Source organism: Vitis vinifera, chromosome 9, assembly GCF_030704535.1.
Source record: "Vitis vinifera cultivar Pinot Noir 40024 chromosome 9, ASM3070453v1".
NCBI lineage: Eukaryota > Viridiplantae > Streptophyta > Magnoliopsida > Vitales > Vitaceae > Vitis > Vitis vinifera.
This window is the reverse complement of record NC_081813.1, coordinates 19,664,270-19,686,399: the sequence shown is the minus strand read 5'-3', so window position 1 is coordinate 19,686,399 and position 22,130 is coordinate 19,664,270. Positions and strand designations below refer to the sequence as shown.

General features: G+C 34.6%; 1 protein-coding gene across 5 annotated transcripts in view; it reads left to right on the top strand.

Annotated features, from left to right (window-relative positions):
• LOC100251927 (serine/threonine-protein kinase BLUS1) overlaps positions 1-19,021 on the top strand; it is a 35,080-nt gene extending 16,059 nt beyond the window's left edge. For 2 of the 5 annotated variants that reach the window (XM_059739729.1, XM_059739730.1), the window contains exons 16-20: positions 17,077-17,217; positions 17,300-17,348; positions 17,446-17,507; positions 18,353-18,414; positions 18,503-19,021. In XM_059739729.1, coding sequence (XP_059595712.1) covers positions 17,077-17,217; positions 17,300-17,348; positions 17,446-17,507; positions 18,353-18,414; positions 18,503-18,620 — 432 coding nt within the window. In that variant the 3' untranslated portion in view covers positions 18,621-19,021. Of the gene's footprint in view, positions 1-450; positions 627-17,076; positions 17,218-17,299; positions 17,349-17,445; positions 17,508-18,352; positions 18,415-18,502 lie in introns of those variants that run through there. The other 3 variants (XM_010656827.3, XM_010656826.3, XR_002030945.2) reach the window with 3 other exon arrangements.
• Positions 19,022-22,130: the final 3,109 nt, after the last annotated feature.

Below are 22,130 nucleotides of genomic sequence, written 5' to 3'. Positions count from 1 at the left end.
TACAGTCTTGTGACGTTTCAACCAATTCTGCAATTTTAGAAACAATGTTTGTTCATCATCTAAAGTCGAAAATTGTGTTTTCAGCTTATCTTTCATCTTGCCCTAACTTTTGATTTTTCCTTTTCTTCTAATCTCTGTCATTATGATCACATTTCCACCAAATGGAAGTTGAGCTTAACTTTCCTCTAGCACTTCTGGTTCCATTTTACCATCAAATTCTGAAACTTGAACTTGCACATCATCTTCTATTTGTAGAGCCTATAAAAACTGATCTTCCCATCATTGAAATTACATATTTTACTGAACTAGTCTCCTTATATCAGGTGTTCTGTCATCAGGAGAGTTCACTTTCTCTTTTGGATAATTGATGAAGTGTCTCTTCCTCTCCCCTTAGAGGATCAAGTCCATGATTACCACTATTTCTATGATTACCACTTTGTTCAAATGCAGCTCTTAGGTGTTGGATTTGCTGCTGCAGTTCATGAAACATCTAAAGAGTAAAGTAATTACCACTCCTTTGTCCTCAATGTCCACTTCCTGTTCTGTTAACCATTGCCTCCAAAGATTGGTGCTTTTCCACAGAATTAGAACTATGAGGAAAGAGCCTGCTCTGATACCAAAATGAGGTAAACTAGTTATGCTGTAGAAAGTCGATGACAGATTGCTTTTCCACTTGAAATGAGTGATTGGGGGACTAGAAGATTCTAAAAGAAAATGGGTAGTCCTCAATCCCAATCTTTCAATGCTTGAGATGCTCTTTTCCTTAAAGATAAATTTGGAAAAACTCTATGATAACAGAACTTTGGTTTTGCTTATTATATTACTGATAAAGCATTGATTACATTGTAAGGTTTGTACTTCCTTAATAATTTTAACCTTCAACCACTTAGTTATGCTACATAGACGTATCTATAATACTCCTTACATTCTCTAGAATAATTTATTTATTTATTTATTTTTTTATTTTCAAGATTGGTTATTTGACCTCATAGGTAATAAAGCTTATATTGAGAATATAAATGTTGATATGTAGGCTGTAAATATGCAGATTGATGGTTTTCCACATGTTGAAAATATGTTGGTTTAAATCTGAACCGTAAATATGCACATTGATAGTTCTCAACATGTTGAAAATATACAAGCTAATATGTAGGTTGTAAATTCTCCTAGAAGAGTGGCTAGATTGATTTGATAGTTTCCTAGAATAATTTCATAGATTTGTATGTATATCCTTGTTGTAATCTCAATATTTGAATGAAATTCAAATTTCTCCACATGGTATTAGAGTAGGCTTAGAGTTCTCTAGTCTTTTCTTTCCTAGAATCTGGTGGCCTTTATTGCCCTCTTGCTTTTCATTCATTGTGAAGACTTTCTTTTCTTGTCTTTGCTTGGTCTCAATTTCCTAGTATCTTTCCTAGATTTCTAGTTTTTGCTACCCAATTTTTTTTCTTCACCAACCTATGGCATTAATCTAACTTTCCTTTCCCTAACCCTACTTGTTGTTCATCACTTGTCCATAATAATGAGAATCATGCCTGATTCATCTTGTTCCCAAACCACGGTCACGACCTCAACAAATACCTAACCAGTAAACACTACCCCTTACTTTTCCTATTGAAAACCCTAGTTCCCAAATCATAACCTGCAACTCAATGGTCACAATTTCTTGAATGGGCACAATCTGTCAAGTTATTCATCAAAAGGAAAAGGAAGATAGGCTATTTGTTAGCGAAAATTCTCATTCCTGATGATGGTGATCCTAAGTTTGAGACATGGGAAGATGAAAATTTCATGATCATGTTTTGGCTGCTTCACTTTATGCAACCAGAAATCAGGAAGCCACTTCTCTTCCTTTCAATGGCTAAAGATCCGTTTTCGATGCTATTCAGCTGCAGAAGATGATTGAAGAAGGCAGGATTTTTGTCTTCTTGGCTAGTTTAAATCCTGAACTAGATCAAGTAAGGGTTCAAGTTCTAGGCAAAGAACCTTTCCCCTCATTGAAATAGGTGTTTTCCTATGTATGTGCAGAAGAGAGTTGTTGAATTGTGATATAAGAAAAAACATCTGTGGATAATTCTGCTCTTGCAATTCCCCAATCCAATAACTTTTCTGCAGCTGAGAAGCAAGAAGGAAGGAGATTGAAGGAAAAGGAGACAAGGTGGTTTGATTTTCACAACAGACCTTGACATACACGAAAGACCTATTGGAAGCTTCATGGAAAGCCCTCTTCTGTCAGGAAAATTGGTGGAAAAGGAGAGAAGTCTGGTCAGAAACATAATCAAGTTTTTTTCCATGGAGAACATGAAGGAAGAAACCTCTATGGGCAGTCAAGGGTTTGGAGGATTCAACAAGAAGCAATTGGAAAAATTAAAGGCCTTACTATACCAAATGAACACTCTCACAACCATATCCAACTATGTTCAACATGGTGATATCTCACAAGGGTTAATTCCTTTTTCAGATTCTTATTCTGACCCTTGGATCATTGATTCAAGGGCTTCAAACCATATGACTGGTTCTTCCCATTTTTTCTTTAATTATATACCTTCTGTAGGAAAAAAAAGTTTCTATAGATGATGGTGATGAGTGTTTTTTCACTGGTCAAGGATTGATTCCCTTGAATATGTTGGAATCCAATAATTATGCCTGATTTCATGGAGTTTATTTGATTTATTCCTGATTTTGTGCATATTCTGTGCATATTTAAATTAGTTGACTATGTAAATTAGGGAAGTTGTAATTTAGAGGATTTGTAGGAAGAATTTTAGGAGTAGGTCAACTATCTTATTTTGTTTCCATTTATTGTACAAGTTTGAAAGTTGTATATATTTTTGTACTAATTTTTTGAAGTGTAAATTAGAAGATTTCTTTTTTTTTCTAACATGGTATCAGAGCTGAAAAATGGAAATTTGTACAAGTGCTATCATCCACCTGCACAAAGGAAATTTGTCTCCATGGATGTTAGGTTTTTTGAAAACCAACCCTATTACCAGAAATTTGATCTTCAGGGGGAGAAAATATTGCAGGAAGATCAGTGCTTCCTTTACTTGTTTGGAGTCATGCTGCTACTAAACATGGTGATGTAGAGAAGGCAGACAACATACAACCAGCAGCAACAACAGAAGCTGATGTAATAAAACCAATACAACCAGCAGCACCAATAGAAACTGACACCACAAAACTAGTAGTAGCAGAAAATGCTAATTCAGACTTGATGGTTTATTCTAGGAGGCCAAGGCTACAAATGCAAGAACAATACCCAATCTCTCTTACACACAACCAGTCATCAACTCCAGAATTAGGTACTTCTAATCTTTCTAATCTCTTTTCTCAATCATGGTTTTGACATTGATCATAGACTTTGCCACCAACATAAGGCTTTTACCACTCATTTGTCCTTGGATTCAATTCCTAAAAATGTATAAGAAGCTCTAAGTGATCCTAGGTGGAAGGAGGCTATAAATGAGGAAATGAAAGCCTTGTATAAGAATGAAATATGGGATATTATTGATTTGCCTAAAGAAAAAAAATTAGTGGGATGTAAGTGGGTGGGTGTTTACTATTAAATACAAAATTGATAGTTCGATTGAGAGGTATAAAGCTAGGTTAGTAGCAAATGGATACACACAAACCTATGGAATTGACTACCAAGAAACTTTTGCACCCGTGACAAAGATGAATTCCATTAGAGTTATTTTATCCTTAGCAGAAAATCTTGATTGACTTTTATAACAATTTGATGTGAAAAATGCATTTTTGTATTGCCTCCTGATTCTGAAGGAAAAATTCGAAATAAAAAGGTTTGTAGATTGAAGAAATCATTGTATGGTATGAAGTAGTCTTCTTGAGCATGCTTTGAGAGATTTGCTAAGTCTCTTCTCAAATTCAGCTATCACCAAAGCTATGGAGATCATACCCTTTTCATCAAACAATTACCAAGAAGATTATTGCACTCATTGTTTACGTGGATGACATAATTGTCATTAGAGATGATATAGAAGTGATGCAAAATCTCAAGGGAAAGTTAGAAAAAGAATTCAAAATTAAAGATCTTAGAAATTTAAGATATGTTCTTGGCATTGAGGTGGTGAGATCAAAAATGGGAATTTATGATACTCAAAGGAAGTAAATCCTTGATTTGCGAAATGAAATTAGGATGCTAGGATGCAAACTTATGGGTACATCTATTGATCAAAATCATGAATTAGGTGTTATCATCGAAGGAATACCAATTGACAAAGGGAGATATCAATGACTTGTTGGGAGATTAATTGATTTGTTCCACACGAGACCAAATATAGCATATGCTGTCAGCATGGTAAGTCAATTTATGCACCCAATCCTTAGGTACCTAAAGTTAACTCCAGGAAAAGGTTTATTGTTCTCAAAGAATAATCAGCTTAGAGTTGAGGCTTACAAAAAATTAGATTGGGTAGATTCTATTACTGATAGGAGATCTATTTCAAGGTATTGTACTTTTATGGGAGGCAACTTGGTTACTTGGAGAAGCAAAAAACAAGTAGTTGCTTGATCTAGTGCTGAAGCTGAATTTTGAGCCATGACCCTTGGCATTTGTAAACTTATGTGGCTAAAGGGTCTATTGAGGGAACTACAAGTGAATCTTGAGAATTCCATGAGACTATATTGTGACAACAAGGCTGTAATCAGTATTACTCACAACTTAGTACAACATGACAAGACTAAACATGTTGAGATTGATAGATATTTCATTAAAGAAAAGATTGATAGTGGACTGATTTGCACTCCATTTGTCGGATCCAAACTACAACTAGTTGATGTTTTCACAAAGGGAGTTTAAAATTCTACATTCAACTCTATGGTTGGTAAGCTGGGAATGAAAGAAATCTTTGAACTAGCTTGAGGGGGAGTGTTGGAATCCAATAATTAATCCTGGTTTCATGGAGTTTATTTGATTTATTCTTGATTTTGTACATATTCTGTGCATATTTAAATTAGTTGACTATGTAAATTTGGGAAGTTGTAATTTAAAGGGTTTATAGGAAGAATTTTAGGAGTAGGTTAGCTGTCTTATTATGTTTCCATTTATTGTACAAGTTTGAAAGTTACATATATTCTTGTACTAATTTTTCAAAGTGTAAATGAGAAGATTTCTTATTTTCCAACAGTCTAGAACCATATCCTTAAAATTTGCCCTACATGTCCTTGAATTGACATGTAATCTGATTTCAAGAACAAAGCTTATGAAAGATCCAAATTGACCTATAATCCACTAATAGCAGAAATTGAAACATGGAGTCGGTTTGCACCTTTTTTCAAGTATTTTATTGACTCAAATGAAGATCAAAGGCTCAGTTGGCTCATGTTGCTGTGTCGACTTTAGAAAGTGAAGTTTCGGGACTATTGGGCATATCGGAGAGAGATTCCTGCTTGTATTAAGCATTGATTCACTCAAAAGTCGTTAGCTAGGAATAGAGTGCTAAAGAAGTAGAGTTCCAATCAAGTATATCAAAAGGCAAGTGAGCGTGTTGAGTTAGGGGAATTCAGATAAGCGTGTTATAGTCTTGACCCGAATGCGTTCTATAATTTCTAATGTGGCTTTGTCTTGTATGGTATACATACTTCCATTTATGATTGGGCATGCTAAGGAAAGTGGTGAGCTTTACTACCTTGAAAACAATGGTGGAAATGACAATAGCTCAAGCAAGGGTTGTTTGTTGAACAAATCAAATATCTTTCTTTTGCACAAAAGGCTAGGTCATCCTTTATTCTCTACCATAAAAAGGTGTTTCCCTCTTTTGATTTCAATAAATTGTCCTTTCATGGTGAAGCTTGTGAAATGGCTAAACATTACTGAACTACTTTTTGATCACTAATTGAAAGCTCTTTGGTGCACAAATACGAGGCCCATTTTTCACAAGATGATTTATAATAAATTTGGAACAAAAGTCCATATTCTTTGTTCAAATAATGGAATGGAATATTTCAATAATAAGTTGGTTTCTAATTGCCAAAAAGAGGGGGTCATTCAATAGTCTTCATGTATTGATATAAAATGAGGTTGTTGAGAGGAAAAATAGACATTTTTTTTGGGGTTTCTAGGACTTTACTTTTCTAAATGAGAGTGTCAACGACATATTGGGAGGAAGCTTTTGATAGCCACTCATTTAATTAATAGGTTACCCTTTAGTTTTTAGTTTTCAAATTCCACTAGAATATTTGAGTCTTTTCCTCCCATCATTTAAAATCTTTAGGAACCATATTCCTAAAAGCTTCGTTTGGTTTGTAGGATAAGATAAGATAGGATATGTATATCCTACATCTTAGTTTAGGATAACATATTCTATGTAGTAGAGATACAAAACAAGGAGTGAATAATATATCCCACTAAGGATGAAAATATTGGTTTTGATGGCTATATCAGTAACTTGATTTTACGAATATTTCGAAATATATCGGGAAATATCGGTGGATATTTTGACACAAAATATTAATAAGACAAAAGTGATCAAAACTCATGGAAATGTTAGAAAAAAAAAATCTAAAAAAGGGTAAAAGAAGTAAGAACAGACATTTTGAAATTATTTTATTGAAGAAATTGATATATGTATGATATAATTTATTATAAAAATTGTGAATTTTGTAAGTGTACATTCATTATTAAGTTACATTAAATATTATTCAACAACAATATTATGACATTGAATAATAATGTGTCTAACTTGAAAATATATTTAATATTAAAGCTATAATTTATTTAATTCAAATGTATTCAATAATGTAAAATAAATGATGATACATGTATGATTTTTTTTAATGTTTATTTATTTTTATATTTAATTATCATATAAATGATATAAAAAAAAAACTTATTAAGAAAATTATAATGATGGTTTTTATATTTTTGGTAATCAATTAAGTGAAATTTAAAATAAAATAATTAGAATTAATTAATTTATTAAAATATTCTTTTAGTGTTTTGGTTTTATGATGGACTTTAATATCTTAATGTTTGTGCATATATATAATCAAGAGTAGATTTGCCCTAATGGTTGCCCAAAATCCTCTTCTTGAAAAGTTAAAAATCAATTTTTAGGTTTGACCATGTTAATCAACAAGAGGAGCACCCTTTGACCCTGTTGATTGGTTGAAAATATTAGGAAAATCCCAAAAAATTCAGCAAAAAAACCAATAAATTTCAAAATATCGACGATACTTCCAAAAAAAAAAAAAAAAGTGAAAAATCTCTCATTCGAGATTTCGATGGTGGATATCGTGTCAACCCATGCCGATACAGGAAATATTGACAATATTTCACCAAAATCTTGAAATTTCAAACCTTGTATCCCACCAGTTATCATATCCCATGTTTGGTTGAACTTAGGATAGGATAAGTGGTAGGATAACTTATCCTATCTTGTCACCAACTAATCATATGATAGGATATGTTATCCCTTCGCTTATCTTATGCCATGCTACATCTAGCCAATCAAACATGGCCAAAGTGTTCAGATGTGTCTCTTTTATTTATATCCATAGCCAACACCAAATTAAACTTGATCCTAAAGCTCTTAAGCATGTTTTCCTTGGCTACTCATCTACACAAAAAGGATATAAATATTATCATCCTCCTACAAAAATGGTTTTTGTCAACATCCATGCTAAACCATTGGAATGGGAACCAAGTAATGGTGATCCTACTTTAGTTCACTCAAGTGCTCCGAATGACAATTTGCTTCTTCCTATTGCACTTAGGAAGGGAAAAAGAACATGGATTTAGTACCCCATATCCAATTTTTTGTCCAATCATGAATTATCTCCTAATTTTTAATTCTTTGTATTGCAATTGTCCATCATAGAAATTCCTAGAAGTGTCAAAGAGGCCCCTAGTAATCCAAATTAGAAAGTAGTTATGTTGGAAGAAATGAGAGTCATAAAAGAAGAATGGAACTTGGAGTTTGGAGATTGCAAATTTGCCTAAACGGAAGAAGCTTGTGAGTGATAAATGGATCTTCACAATCAAACATAAAGCTGATAGGTCTTTGGAAAGATATAAAGCTAGGTTGGTGACTTGGGGGTTCTCTCAAACTTATAAGATAGACTATAAAGAAACTTTTGCCTGGATGGCTAAAATGAATAGCATTAGAATTTTAATTTCTCTTGCTACTAATCTAAATTGGACTTTGTAGCAAGTTGATGTAAAAATGCCTTTTTGCACAAAGTTTTGGATGAGAAGGCATGCTAACTCAAAAAGGCCATTATATGACTTTAAACAATCACCTAAAGTTCCATGGTGAGGTTTGGATATAGATTAAGGTGACCATACACTTTTATTAAATAGAGGCTTTCAAATAAAGTAGTTGATCTAATTATCTATGTAGAGGATATAATAGTGACAAGAAATGACCAAGATGAAACTGGAAATTTAAGACTATATTTGGCTAGTGAATTTGAGATCAAGGATTTGGGAAGACTCAACTATTTCTTTTGAATAGAGGTGGCATATTCAAGAATGGGCATTTTTTGGTCCCAATGCAAATACACTCTTGATCTACTTGAGAATGAGGATGTTTGGGAGTAAACCAATAGATAGCATTATTGAGCTGAATCACAAATTAGGAGATTTCTTAGAAGAACCCGAAGCTGACCAATAAAGATACCAAAGGCTTGTTGGAGGACTTATCTATCTTTCTCATACTTGTCTTAATATAGCTTATGCAGTTAGTGCGATTAGTCAATTAATGCATGCACCACAAGAGAAGCATATGGAAGCAGCCTACTGGATTCTTAGATACTTAAAGTTAGCACATGGGAAAGGAATTTTATTTAGAAAAAGTGAGAAGAGTGATGTGGAAGCCTATACTAATGCTGATTAGGCAGGTTTTGCCATTGACTGAAGATACATTAGTGGGTGTTAAATGCTCATTGGAGGCAGTCTTGTCACATGAGGAAGCAAGAAACAAACATTGGTGGCCAAATCAAGTACAGAAGACAAATTCAGATCAATGACTCAAGGTATATATCAACTACTTAGGATAAGGATGATGTTCTCTGATTTAGGAATGAAACTAGAAGGTCTTATAAAGTTATATTGCGACAACAAATTAGCCATAAGCATTGCCCATAATCCTATCCATTATGACCGGACTAAACACATGGAGATAAATCAACATATCATGAAGGAAAAATTAGAGAGTGTTTGTTGGCCAAATCAAGTGTAGAAGCCAAATTCAGATCAATGACTCAAGGTATATGTCATATACTTAGGATGAGGATGATGTTTTCTGATTTGGGAACGAAACTAGACTGTTATATAAAGTTATATTGCGACAACAAATTAGCCATAAGCATTGCCCATAATCCTATCCATTATGACTGAACTAAACACATGGAGATAAATCAACATTTCATCAAGGAAAAATTAGAAAGCAGATTGATTTGTATTCCCTATATTGCTTCAAATGGTCAACTTTCAAATTTTCTCACAAAAGGGTTGTCAAGTTCTACATTTCAGTCTATTCTAGGCAAGCTAAGAATGGAAAATATTTTTGAGCCAGCTTGAGGGGGAGTGTTGAAATTATATGGACTGATATATAGGTTGGACACATGTAGATTGATAGTTCTCAATATCTTGAAAATATGTAGGCTAAAACATAGGTTGTAAAACATAGCTTGAAAATATGCAGGTTAATATGTAGGTTGTAAATTCTCCTAGAAGAATGGTTAGATTGATTTGATATTTTTCTAGAATAATTTTGTAGAGCTGTATGTATATATATCCATGTTGTAATCTCAATATCTTTAGGAATGAAAATTCAAAACTTTCCCCACCTTATTTAACAAAAACTTTTAGATGAAAAAAATTTCCATCACATCCACCATATCTAGTGTCATATGTATGGGTTAAATCTAATGATGAAAATTTCGATATGGACGAAAATATCGATCGACCAATTTTATGGAAATATCAGTGAAAAATTCTATATCAATGTAAATATTGATAACAAATAAAAAATAATGAAAATGTACATCGAAATATGAAAATTTTTAATAAAATTTAGACAAAAAGGACAAAACAATGAATAATACAAGTAAAACTAGTTTTTTTTTTTTTTTAGAAAATAATATATATAAAATAAAATTAGTGACATTGTTCGATTATATAATGTGTGCCGTAACAAATATGACTTTAAAGTAAATACAAAATATTAATGTGGAGATAAAATCTTTATTTTATTGAATTCAATACTTGAAATCATATTTCATTACATTTAATACTAAAATATGGTTTAAAGGTACTTGGTGACAGTGAGATATTATCTTGATCTAAACAATATTGGTATCATGAAATATAATTTGCATAATTGATGAAAAATTTTCACAAAGAATAAACGAGTTTGGTATTCATAAAAATAAATGAAGTTTTTAAATTATGTTTTAGTTTATGAATATAAACATTATTTTGTTTTTACTTTACTACATTTTGCATGATATGTTTATTTTAATTAGGTTATTGTTTTTGAACTAAAAAGCACATGACAACAAATGTTGTTATGCTTTAACAATTTTGTTTACTCAACTTAAAAATTGTTTGTTGTAATATAATTATTTGCTCAAATACATGATATATGCAACCATACTAGTCTAAAAAGTATGAGTTGATGATAAAAAAGCAATACATGCAACAAAATGAGGTATCAAAATATTTCATTGCAGTAGAAATATTATAATAGCCCCTAATAAATGCAATTAAAGTTAACATAGATTATAGGATTGTTAGAGTTTTTAAATGCATTGTTTCAAATAAAATCCTAGCAAAATCATTGGAGAAAATAAGGGAAATAGGGAACAAAATAAAAATAGGAAGAAAAGTAAAATTCCTTAAAGCAATAAATACTTATATTTTGTTAGATAATGTATAGTTATTTAGGTTATTTACTTTTTTTTTTTCCTTTTCTTTCCTTACTGTATTGTGGGTCCCACTAGCATGTATATATATACCCAAGTCCAATGTGTATTCTTGACAGTTTTTCAATAACAATTCTTAGGGATTCTCCCTTTTTTCTCTCTCTTCACATGGTATCAGAGCCTAGGGGGGGAAAAAAAAAACCCTAATTATTTCCGATTTATCCGTGAATCCATTCTGGGAAATCTTTCGGTGACCGTGTTTCATTCCGGTCACCCTTCCCATCTCCTAAAGCTTCCGATCAACCCTCACCGCCGTCGGAAAACCCTCACCGCTGGCAACTTTTCCGGCGACTTTCCCGGCGAAGTCCTTTTCCGACATCGACCATACCATCAGGTGCGCAAGGAGGAGATCTTCAACTTTTCTCAAAGCACCGGAGGAAGAATCCCAGCCACGCGCGTCTCTTCTCCGGTAGCTTGAATCTCACGCATTGGCGCGTGAGGGTGCGTGGGGCACTTTCCGGCCACGCGCTTCCACCTCCAGCCTCGCCTGACGCCGTCTAGCCACCCTCCATTTGCGTTTGTGTCATCTGAGCCCTAAAAGTGCATTTTTTGGGTTTTTTTGTCTCTGTCGGCCCTCTAAACCGCCTTTCCGGCGATCTCCGGTGACTTCCTCTCCACCCCGAGCCCTGCACGTGTCTTTGGAAGTCCGCGATAAGCCGTATTAGGGCTCTCTTCGATCCAAACGTATTTCATTCACCAGATAAGTAGATATGGCTACTAAAAGTTCCACTTTTTCCTTTATCATATCTGGATCTCCTATGATTACTTCGGAGAAATTGGTTGGCAGTGAAAATTATTTGTCCTGGTCTGCCTCTGTGGAGCTTTGGTTTATGGGTCAAGGTTATGAGGATCACCTTGTTACGCAGGAGGCGGATATCCTTAAGGTTGACAAAGTACAATGGAGGAAGATAGATACACAGTTATGTAGTGTGTTATGGCAATCAGTTGATCCTAAGATTCTGCATCATCTTCGGGCCTACAAAACATGCTTTAAATTTTGGAATCAGGCGAAAGGGCTATACACGAATGATATCCAACGTCTTTATAAGGTGACTTCTTCTATTGTCAATGTCAAACAACAAGACATGGATTTATCTACTTATATTGGCCAGATTGCCTCTCTTAAGGAGGAATTCTTGACCGTGATGCCTCTTACTACTGATGTTGGGGATCAACGCATATAGATTGACAAGTTCTTCATGGTTCTTACGCTTATTGGCCTCCGTCCAGATCTCGAGACCGTCCACGATCAGATTCTTGGCAGTTCCTCCGTTCCATCCTTGGATGATGTGTTTGCTCGCCTCCTCCGTATCTCTTCCACTCAGACTTTGCCATCTGATAACACTTTAGATTCTTCTGTGTTAGTTTCTCAAACTAACTCTCGAGGAGGACGCAGTGGTAACCGAGGTAGAGGCCAACGTCCTCATTGCACCTATTGCAATAAGTTTGGCCACACTCGTGATCGGTGTTATCAGTTACATGGGCGGCCTCCCCGCACTGCCCACGTGGCCTAGTCATCTGATCCTCAGTCGTCTTAGCCTCCCAGTTCCTCTACATCTCAGGGTATTTTCCTCACTGACAGTGAGTATGACGACTATCTCCGCTATCAGGCCACCAAGTCAGCTTCTGTTGCCCAGATTGGTAATGTTTCTGCTTGTCTTACCCACACATCTTTTCTTGGACCTTGGATTCTAGATTCTAGAGCTTCTGATCACATATCTGGTAATAAGGATCTTTTCTCTTCTATTACTAATACCTCTGCCTTACCTACTGTTACTTTAGCTAATGGTTCCCAAACTATAGCTAAAGGTTTTGGTTTCGCTCATCCTCTCCTTTCCCTACCTCTCCATTCTGTCCTTTATGCCCCTGAGTGTCCTTTTAATCTTATTTCCATCAGCAAAATAACTCGCACTCTTAATTGTTCTATCACTTTCTCTGATAAATTTGTGACCTTGTAGAACCGGAGTACGGGGAAGACGATTGGCATAGGACGTGAGTCTCAAGGCCTCTATCACCTCACCTCGCCTTCATCTGCAGTTTGCATTTCCACTGATGCTCCCCTCCTCATCCACAATCGCCTGGGCCACCCTAGTCTATCCAAGTTCCAGAAAATGGTCCCTAGTTTTTCATCTTTGTCGTCGCTTGCGTGTGAGTCCTGTCAGCTTGGGAAACATACTCGTGTCTCGTTCCCAAAGCGTTTGAATAATCGGGCAAAGTCTCCTTTTGAACTTGTCCACACTGATTTTGGGGTCCTTGTCAGACCGCGTCTACTTTAGGATTTCAGTATTTTGTCACTTTCATTGATGACTATTCTCGATGTACTTGGTTATTTTTAATGAAAAATCAAGCTGAGTTATTCTCTATTTTCCAGAAATTTTATGCTGAAATCCAAATCCAGTTCAATATTTCTATTCGTGTGTTGCGCAGTAACAATGCCAGGGAATATTTTTCTGCACCATTTACTTCATTTATGTCCCACCATGGGATCATTCATCAGTCTTCTTGTGCTCATACTCCTCAACAAAATGGGGTAGCTGAACGTAAGAATCGACATCTTGTTGAGACAGCTCATACTCTCCTTCTACATAGTCATGTTCCTTTTCGTTTTTGGGGGGACGCTGTTCTTACAGCATGTTATTTGATTAATCGTATGCCCTCATCTGTATTACACGATCAGATTCCTCATTCCCTTCTTTTCCCTGACCAACCACTTTATTTCCTTCCTCCTCATGTTTTTGGTTGTACTTGCTTTGTTCATATTCTCACTCCTGGACAGGACAAACTTTCTGCCAGAGCCACAAAATGCATCTTCTTGGGATATTCCAGACTTCAAAAGGGTTATCGTTGTTATTCCTCTAAGACTCATCGCTACTTTCTCTCCGCTGATGTCACTTTCTTTGAGGACTCACCGTTTTTCTCCACCTCTGAGTCTCTTCCTGTTTCTGAAGTCTTACCCCTTCCCATTATCTCCCTACCTGATGCAGTGCCTTTTCGCCCACTTCAGGTTTATCATCGCCGTCATCGTGTAGTTGTTCCTCCTTCTTTGGCCGCGGTACCTGCTGACTCACCTCCTATCCCTTCGGCTTCTCCTGCCCCGGCTCTGCCTCCTTCTGCTGACTTACCCATTGCTCTTCGGAAAGGTAATCGATCTACTCGTAATCCTCATCCCATTTACAATTTTTTGAGTTACCATCGATTATCTTCACCTTATTCTGCCTTTGTTTCTGCTATATCTTCTGTTTCTCTTCCCAAGAGCACCCCTGAGGCTCTTTCCCATCCAGGCTGGCGACAGGCAATGGTAGATGAAATGACTGCTTTACACTCCAATGGCACTTGGGATCTTATTGTTTTACCCTCTGGTAAATCTACAGTTGGTTGTCGTTGGGTCTACACAGTTAAGGTTGGCCCTGATGATCAGGTTGATCGCCTTAAGGCCCGCTTAGTTGCTAAAGGCTATACTCAGGTTTATGGTTCTGATTATGGTGACACTTTCTCTCCTGTTGCCAAGATAGCTTCTGTTCGTCTATTGCTCTCCATGGCTGCTATGTGTTCTTGGCCTCTTTATCAGTTAGATATTAAAAATGCTTTCCTTCATTGGAATCTTGTTGAGGAAGTTTATATGGAGCAATCACTTGGTTTTGTTGCTCAGGAGGAGTCTGGTTTAGTGTGCAGGTTACGCCGTTCTCTATATGGCTTGAAACAATCTCCTCGAGCATGGTTTAGCCGTTTTAGTTCTGTTGTTCAGGAGTTTGGCATGTCCGGTAGTACAGCAGACCATTCCATTTTCTATCATCATAACTCTTCGGGGCAGTGTATTTATCTGGTAGTTTATGTGGACGACATCGTCATTACAGGCAGTGATCAGAATGGTATTCAGAACCTAAAGCAACACCTTTTCACCCACTTTCAGACTAAAGACTTGGGGAAACTCAAGTATTTCTTAGGGATTGAGATATCTCAATCCAGTTCCGGTGTGGTTCTTTCCCAAAGGAAGTATGCTTTAGACATCTTGGAAGAAACCAGTATGTTAGACTGTAAACCGGTAGACACTCCTATGGATCCAAATGTCAAACTTATACCAGGACAGGGGGAGCCTTTAGGAGATCCTGGGAGATATCGGCGACTTGTAGGTAAACTGAACTACCTCACCATTACTCGTCCAGACATTTCTTTTCTTGTAAGTGTTGTTAGTCAATTCCTACAGTCACCATGTGATAGCCATTGGGATGCTGTAATCCGCATTCTTTGATATATCAAAAACACACCAGGCCAAGGTGTGTTGTACGAGAACAGAGGTCATACCCAAGTTGTTGGTTACACAGATGCAGATTGGGCTGGCTCACCCACAGATAGACGTTCCACTTCCGGGTATTGTGTTTTTCATTGGAGGTAACCTAATATCTTGGAAGAGTAAGAAACAAGATGTAGTGGCCAGATCTAGTGCTGAAGCCGAGTATCGAGCTATGGCTCTGGCAACATGTGAACTCATATGGCGGAAACATTTTCTTCGGGAGTTGAGATTTGGAAAGGATGAACAGATGAAGCTCATCTGTGACAACCAAGCCGCTTTGCATATTGCATCCAATCCAGTCTTCCATGAAAGGACCAAACACATTGAAGTTGATTGTCACTTCATTAGAGAGAAGATTGCATCAGGATGTGTGGCGACTAGTTTTGTCAATTCAAATGATCAACTAGCAGATATTTTTACTAAATCTCTCAGAGGTCCTAGAATTAAATACATTTGTAACAAGCTTGGTGCATATAACATATATGCTCCAACTTGAGGGGGAGTGTTAGATAATGTATAGTTATTTAGGTTATTTACTTTTCCTTTTTCCTTTTCTTTCCTTACTGTATTGTGGGTCCCACTAGCATGTATATATATACCCAAGTCCAATGTGTATTCTTGACAGTTTTTCAATAACAATTCTTAGGGATTCTCCCTTTTCTCTCTCTCTTCACATATTTATTTCCTAACCTTACACCCCTTTCTCTCCTTTATTTTAGAGTTTCACCCTTCTCTTTCTCATTAATTTTAGCTTGAGATATTTGAACTCTTTGATTTCACCCAATGTATTTGTATTGACACGATATGCCAACATGTGGGTATGAGATTCTTTTCAGATATTTTGTTTTTATTCAAGGATATATTAACTTTTTGCTTATAATTAACTTTCAATTAACCTTTTCCATTTATTATGTCGTATCCAAGTACCATTCAAGATCATCTTTTCAACTGAGTCCGCATGTCCAAAAATTTAGGATGTAAAGGTTTAGACATCTAAACGCATACTCACACTCAACACCTACTCCCAAACCTATGTAATATAGAAAATGAGTGAATTGAAGATGATTTTCTCAAGTAGGTAATTTGCCAATTTTTCCTTGGATGTTTGGCCAAATTTCAACAATTCTTTATGGGATATATATTAAATATCAGTTTTGATATTGAGATGCTCAAATCATGATGCATAAAGGGATATAGCAGTGATTTTCTTTCTTCTTTTTTTTTCACCCCTAGTTATATTATGATGTTATGTATTTTCTTCCTTAGATATCTAAGATTTGAGAATGTTGCTGAATAATATGCTTTTCACAGTGTTTATTTTGGATGAATTTCATATCTAAATTCATAGTTTCTTGTGGCATTTGATTACTGTCTATGCAAGCCTATAGATGAGCTGTGTGTGGATATTTGTGTACACACACATGTAAGCATGTGTATATCTATCTAGTACTTGCTTTTTTAATGCCTTGAAAATCCATATCTTTTTACCTTGTTTTATTTTCAACACAGATTTTCTAAGACTAAGGGAAATTAGGTTTTCAGCCTCCCATATGTACAGGTCCCAATGGCTTGCTTCAACCCCCTAATTTATTAAATTGTTATGTCTTCGGATTTTTTTCATTTCCTTTTACTGAGGAAGTCAATATAGTGGTTCATAATACATGAAAAGGTTTATTGGATGGGAAAGAAGATAATTAGGCCTATGACTTTGAACAATGGAGACCTATTGCTCTAATCTACTTAGCTGATAGCTTTCTGCAAAGTTTGTTTTAGAAGTAAAGATGCATTTCTTGTGTTATGTTACTGAATCACTTATGGAAATATTATTGATCATGTAGGTTCTTAATCAGCCTCCTACAATTTCTCTTTCATCACCTTTGCCATCACCATCACCATCCGAAGCTACACCTTCGAATCATCAGGGTCATTTCCTTTTTTCGTTGTTGAATTCTGTTTTGCAGTCAAATATTCTTCAAAGGGTATGGGTTTGCCACATATATTTAACCTCTTTGAATTCAAATTATTTGTGAAAATTTTTATTTATCATATTCTTGTCAACAGGATACTATCCTAGGAATCATGAGACATCTCTCTTCTAGTGAGTTTATAGGTACATGCGTACGATACTTCTTTCTTAACATTTATCTTATACATATTAGGATATCTAAATAGATGATTTAAAACTGAAATTTTTTTAATCACTTTAGCTAACTGTGCAGCTGATGGGGGGTGTATGCCAATGTATACAAGTGTGGCCGAGAAATCAATGGTATGTAAAATATGGACTTTACAATATTTTTTTGTTTATCTCAAACAAATTATGCAACCAATAAAATAAAATGGCATGCTCTTTGTATGACATTTGCTGACACAATAAGTTCCTAGCATATGTTGCTTGCAAATACACTATTTTGGGACTTATGTGACATATGTCGTTATTTTTTACTTCCATTTTGGCCTCTGGGTGCCCTGTATACTTCCTGTGCATTTGGGTTGTACCCCTTTCTTATTATGAGTCTCCTAATATTATTTCACTCACTATAAAAAAATGAGAAGAAAAATTTGAGAAGAGTTTGAGGGAATATAAACTGTAATGCACTAGAAGGCTACATATGGCTTTACAAGCTCTTTAGGCAAGGTACCTTGGTCAAATAAAATAACCTCATTTAAGGCACTATGGAAGAATCAAGGATAAGTTTTTTTTGTAGGTTTTTCCATAACCTTGCAGAGCACCATTATACTTCAGTAGTCTTCTAGCATATTTTAGTTAGTCTATTCAATAGACTTTCAGAGTGTTCTGTACCTTTCTAGTAGACATTAAAAATGTTCTTACAAAGTCTGAAAGGTAAAATCTCAAATGGAAGATGTTTTATCCTTTTGTACAACTGGACTTCCAATTCATTACCACCCAAATCAATGGTGTAGTGCAATCATCTTCCTTTCTGCCTTACTCGGAAAATTAGAAAATTCTGTTTCAGTTTTACCAATTTAGCTCCCTTTTCAAACCTTTTGCAGCCTAACACTAAGCTCTTTTCTTTTTTTTTTTTTGCCTCCTAATAAGCCAACTAGAACAGCTCCAATGATTCATTTTTATTTTTCACTTTCTAATTGCAGCTTGAGGCTGCTCATGAGAGGGAAAAGGACTTGCTCCATGAAGTGGCTGAATTACAGTGGAGGTATTACTAATGATATATGTCCAGAAATATTTATATTGCACCATTATTTGATACTAATATCTCTGAAACTTTTGCTTGTTATATGTAGACTCATATGTGCTCAGGAAGAAATCCAGAAATTTAAGACAGAAAACGCTCAGGTCAACTTTTGTTGGTCCTTGCTCTTGTATTTCATATCTCTTGAACCCAATGCTTGGGGCTGTTAATTATGGATTTTTGCATATTAATTTCAGGTATGATCGTGTACTCTTCCATTTGTGCCTTAGCAGACTTATTACAAATTTCTCAAACCCCAACTATACTTGAGAAAACAAACATGAAAGAACAACGATGGCCAAAAATACTCAAATGACTTTTAGGGCTTTATTTTAATCTGTATTATATTGTTGTTCTTTTTTTTTTTTCCCTTTTTAAAACTTGTAGCACAGTCAAAAAAAAAAGTAGAAAAGAAAGAAAGAAAGATGGTTGTGCACCAAGCAGGGTCACTGATTAAGTTGTTCCTGTATATGATCTATGGCTATCTTTTCTCAGTTTGTAATTATAGTAAGATTGATATATTAGGCATGATTTCTGCCTACATGTGTAGCAGAGTTCGGTTTCTTTGTTGGATTTGGTCTGTTTGTTGAGTTACTTGTGTAGCTGCATATAGCATCATTTTGAAATGAGTATGAAAAGGATGAGTAGAAGGTGAATCTGCTTCCTGGAAAATAGAAGCATTGGAGAACTTTGACCTAGAAATTTAGCTTTGAATGGTCTAGATGATGGATGTTGTTTGCAAATCTAGGTGTTAAATAATTGCTTGGATGGCCCGAATTGATTGGGTTTAGCATTCTGATTAATTTGCCCAAAGGAGGAGGGCCATGATTGTTATAGTTGCTTTAGTGGGATTGGGAGATCCTTATTATAAACAATAGGGAGACACACAGAGACACACAGGATCCTTATTGTCCCTGTCACTCAACCTAACCAAGCATCCTAAAGGTTGATATTCAATGTCTAGAAATAGGTCCAAAAACAAAAACATAGCCAGAGGAATATATCTCGCTATCACCAGGACCACGGCTGGAACTCGATCTAGATTGCAAAGTAATGCAAGCAGAAATAGAACCTACAACACTATCCAGGAGATCATCCATGTACGCCGGGGCTTGTGGGGGTGGTGGTGGGGCGCGGGGGTATAAAAAAAACTATTATGTGGTCCTTTTGATTTTTAAATAATCTACTAATAATGAGAAAATGATATATAATTTTACCCAATACCTATACTTTTTTTCTGTCCCTGAAGCAACACTCCTCAAGACTCTTATCAAAGTTCTCCGATGCAAGTCTTTAACAAGCCAAGGTGAACTTTCTAGAAGGTTCTTGAAAGGTTTTGAGAGATGAAGGAGAATGGCTTAGGATAAAATATATCTATTTATACTTGAAAACCCCAGAAAATTAGTTATGGAGAGCTTCAAAATTTTAAAGCAATAATAATAAAAATAAAAAATAAAAAATTGCACATGCTTAATAACAAATCTATGAAAAAAATAGTGTGACAAAAATAATAAAATACGAAAAAAAAATTTGTCACAAAAATGTCAAATATAAGAAAACAAAGAATAACAAACAAACAAGGAGCAACAATAATCCAAAAGATGGCCGAGAAGCATAAAGACCAAAGAAAACTAACCAAAGATGGTAAAATATAATCCAAAACCCAAATTTTCTTTTGTAGCACTTGTTCTTATTTCTTTTAGGGTTTAAACCAAACTACATATCAAGAAACAAAATCTTTACTCAAAACATCATTTTTTTTATTTATATTTATCTCTTGATTTTTTTTTTAATTTTTTTATTTAGCACTATGAAGATACCATTATTTACACCACACATATATGAGCATCAATTTCTACCTCTTCATGCCCCTTCGTGATAATTGGAAAACCATGAACACGAATTCATGTGATCTTCACCCCAAAAAAAAAAAAGAAAAAAAAAGAAAAAAAAAGAAGTTAGGTACTTGCAGGGAATAAAATATCGGGATATTTCGCCGAAATATCGGCGATATTTCGGTGTATCGGTACATGTCGACACGACATTTGCCACAGAAATATCGTCATGTCGACACGACATTTGCCACAGAAATATCGTCGGTCAAGCGTTGACCGAGTCAAACCAGCTAAAAATGTTCTGATGCCCAAAAGCCCTCCATTTCGCTTCTCACAGGACTTGAACCCCCGACCAAAAGTTGGAAAGGACACCTAGCAACCATCCAGGCAACATTGCTGTTGGTTTATAATACGGCACCATACATATATATATTAAAAGTGTTCATATACACAAAATATTAAAACAATCCTTTAAATTACGAATTAATTATAATTATTTTATAAGTAAATAAAAAATTTTCATTTAATTAAGTAGAAATAAGTTTTTAATATCATTAATATATTATTAATTAAATATTAAAAAATTATACATTTATTATCATTTAATACAATTAAATTAAATATATCATAATTTTAATATTAAATATATTTTAAAATTAGACATATTATAATCAAATATCACAATATTATTATTGAATAATATTTGATGTAATTTAATAATCAATGTATATATATATATATGCATGACATGTTAAAATTTTTAACCAATATAATCGAAGCTTATTGAGTTGAGACCAATATTGTCTCCAACAGCAAGACGGGGTTCCTTCATCTATCAATCCCATTGAACCACATCGATCCTCATTTTGGTACTAAAGGGACATTGCAATGTAATGTGTACAAATTATTGATATTTAATAAAATGAAGTATTTTATGTAACTTTATAATAAGAACAATTACAAAATTAACATTTCTTATAGATCGACATAATATAATTACATCTAATATCGTAAATTATATCATATGTATATCAATTTTTTCAATAAAACAACTTTAAAATGTCTATTATACTTCTAATTATATTATTATGAGGTTTTCCGTACATTTTCATGAGTTTTTAACAATTTTAAGTCTATTGATATTTTTTTCCAAAATATCCACCGATATATATCCGATATATCCGTAAAATCGAAGTACCGATATATCCGTGATTACCGATATTTTCCTCCTTGGGTACTTGTGGGTCTTCAATTCTACCTACATACATCCCAATGCATTGATTTACAGTTTTAATTATCTTTACATGAATGTTTAAAACTTTGTGCCTTTACATGATAATTAATATAGTATTGTTGAAGTGGTGTTTGAATTTTTTTTTTTTTTACCTCTCTCTCCCCATTTTGTATCAACAAAAACTACTATTTTGTTTTTTTTCACTTTTTTGGTTTTTCATGCCTTCAACAAAAAATAAGTTTGATAAGAATCAAAGTTCATTATTGTTAAGAAACATTTTTTTTTGGTTTTTCACGCCTTCAACAAAAAATAAAGTTTGATAAGAATCAAAGTTCATTATTGTTAAGAAGCATATTGAGCCCAATTCTTGTAAGCTTAAAGTTTTAAAAAAATTGGTTGTTCAATCTGGTATCAGAACTCGATTTGACAAGAGATCTTAAGTTTAACTGCAATTTGCATTTATACTATTTGCTTATTAGATATGAATCCAAATCCTATCATCATGTTTATTTGTTGAATATGAATTCAAATTTATTTTATCTGTCTTGTCCTGTTTATTAAATATAAATCCAAATTCTGTTTATTCTATCGATGTTTTAAACTTTTAAGAA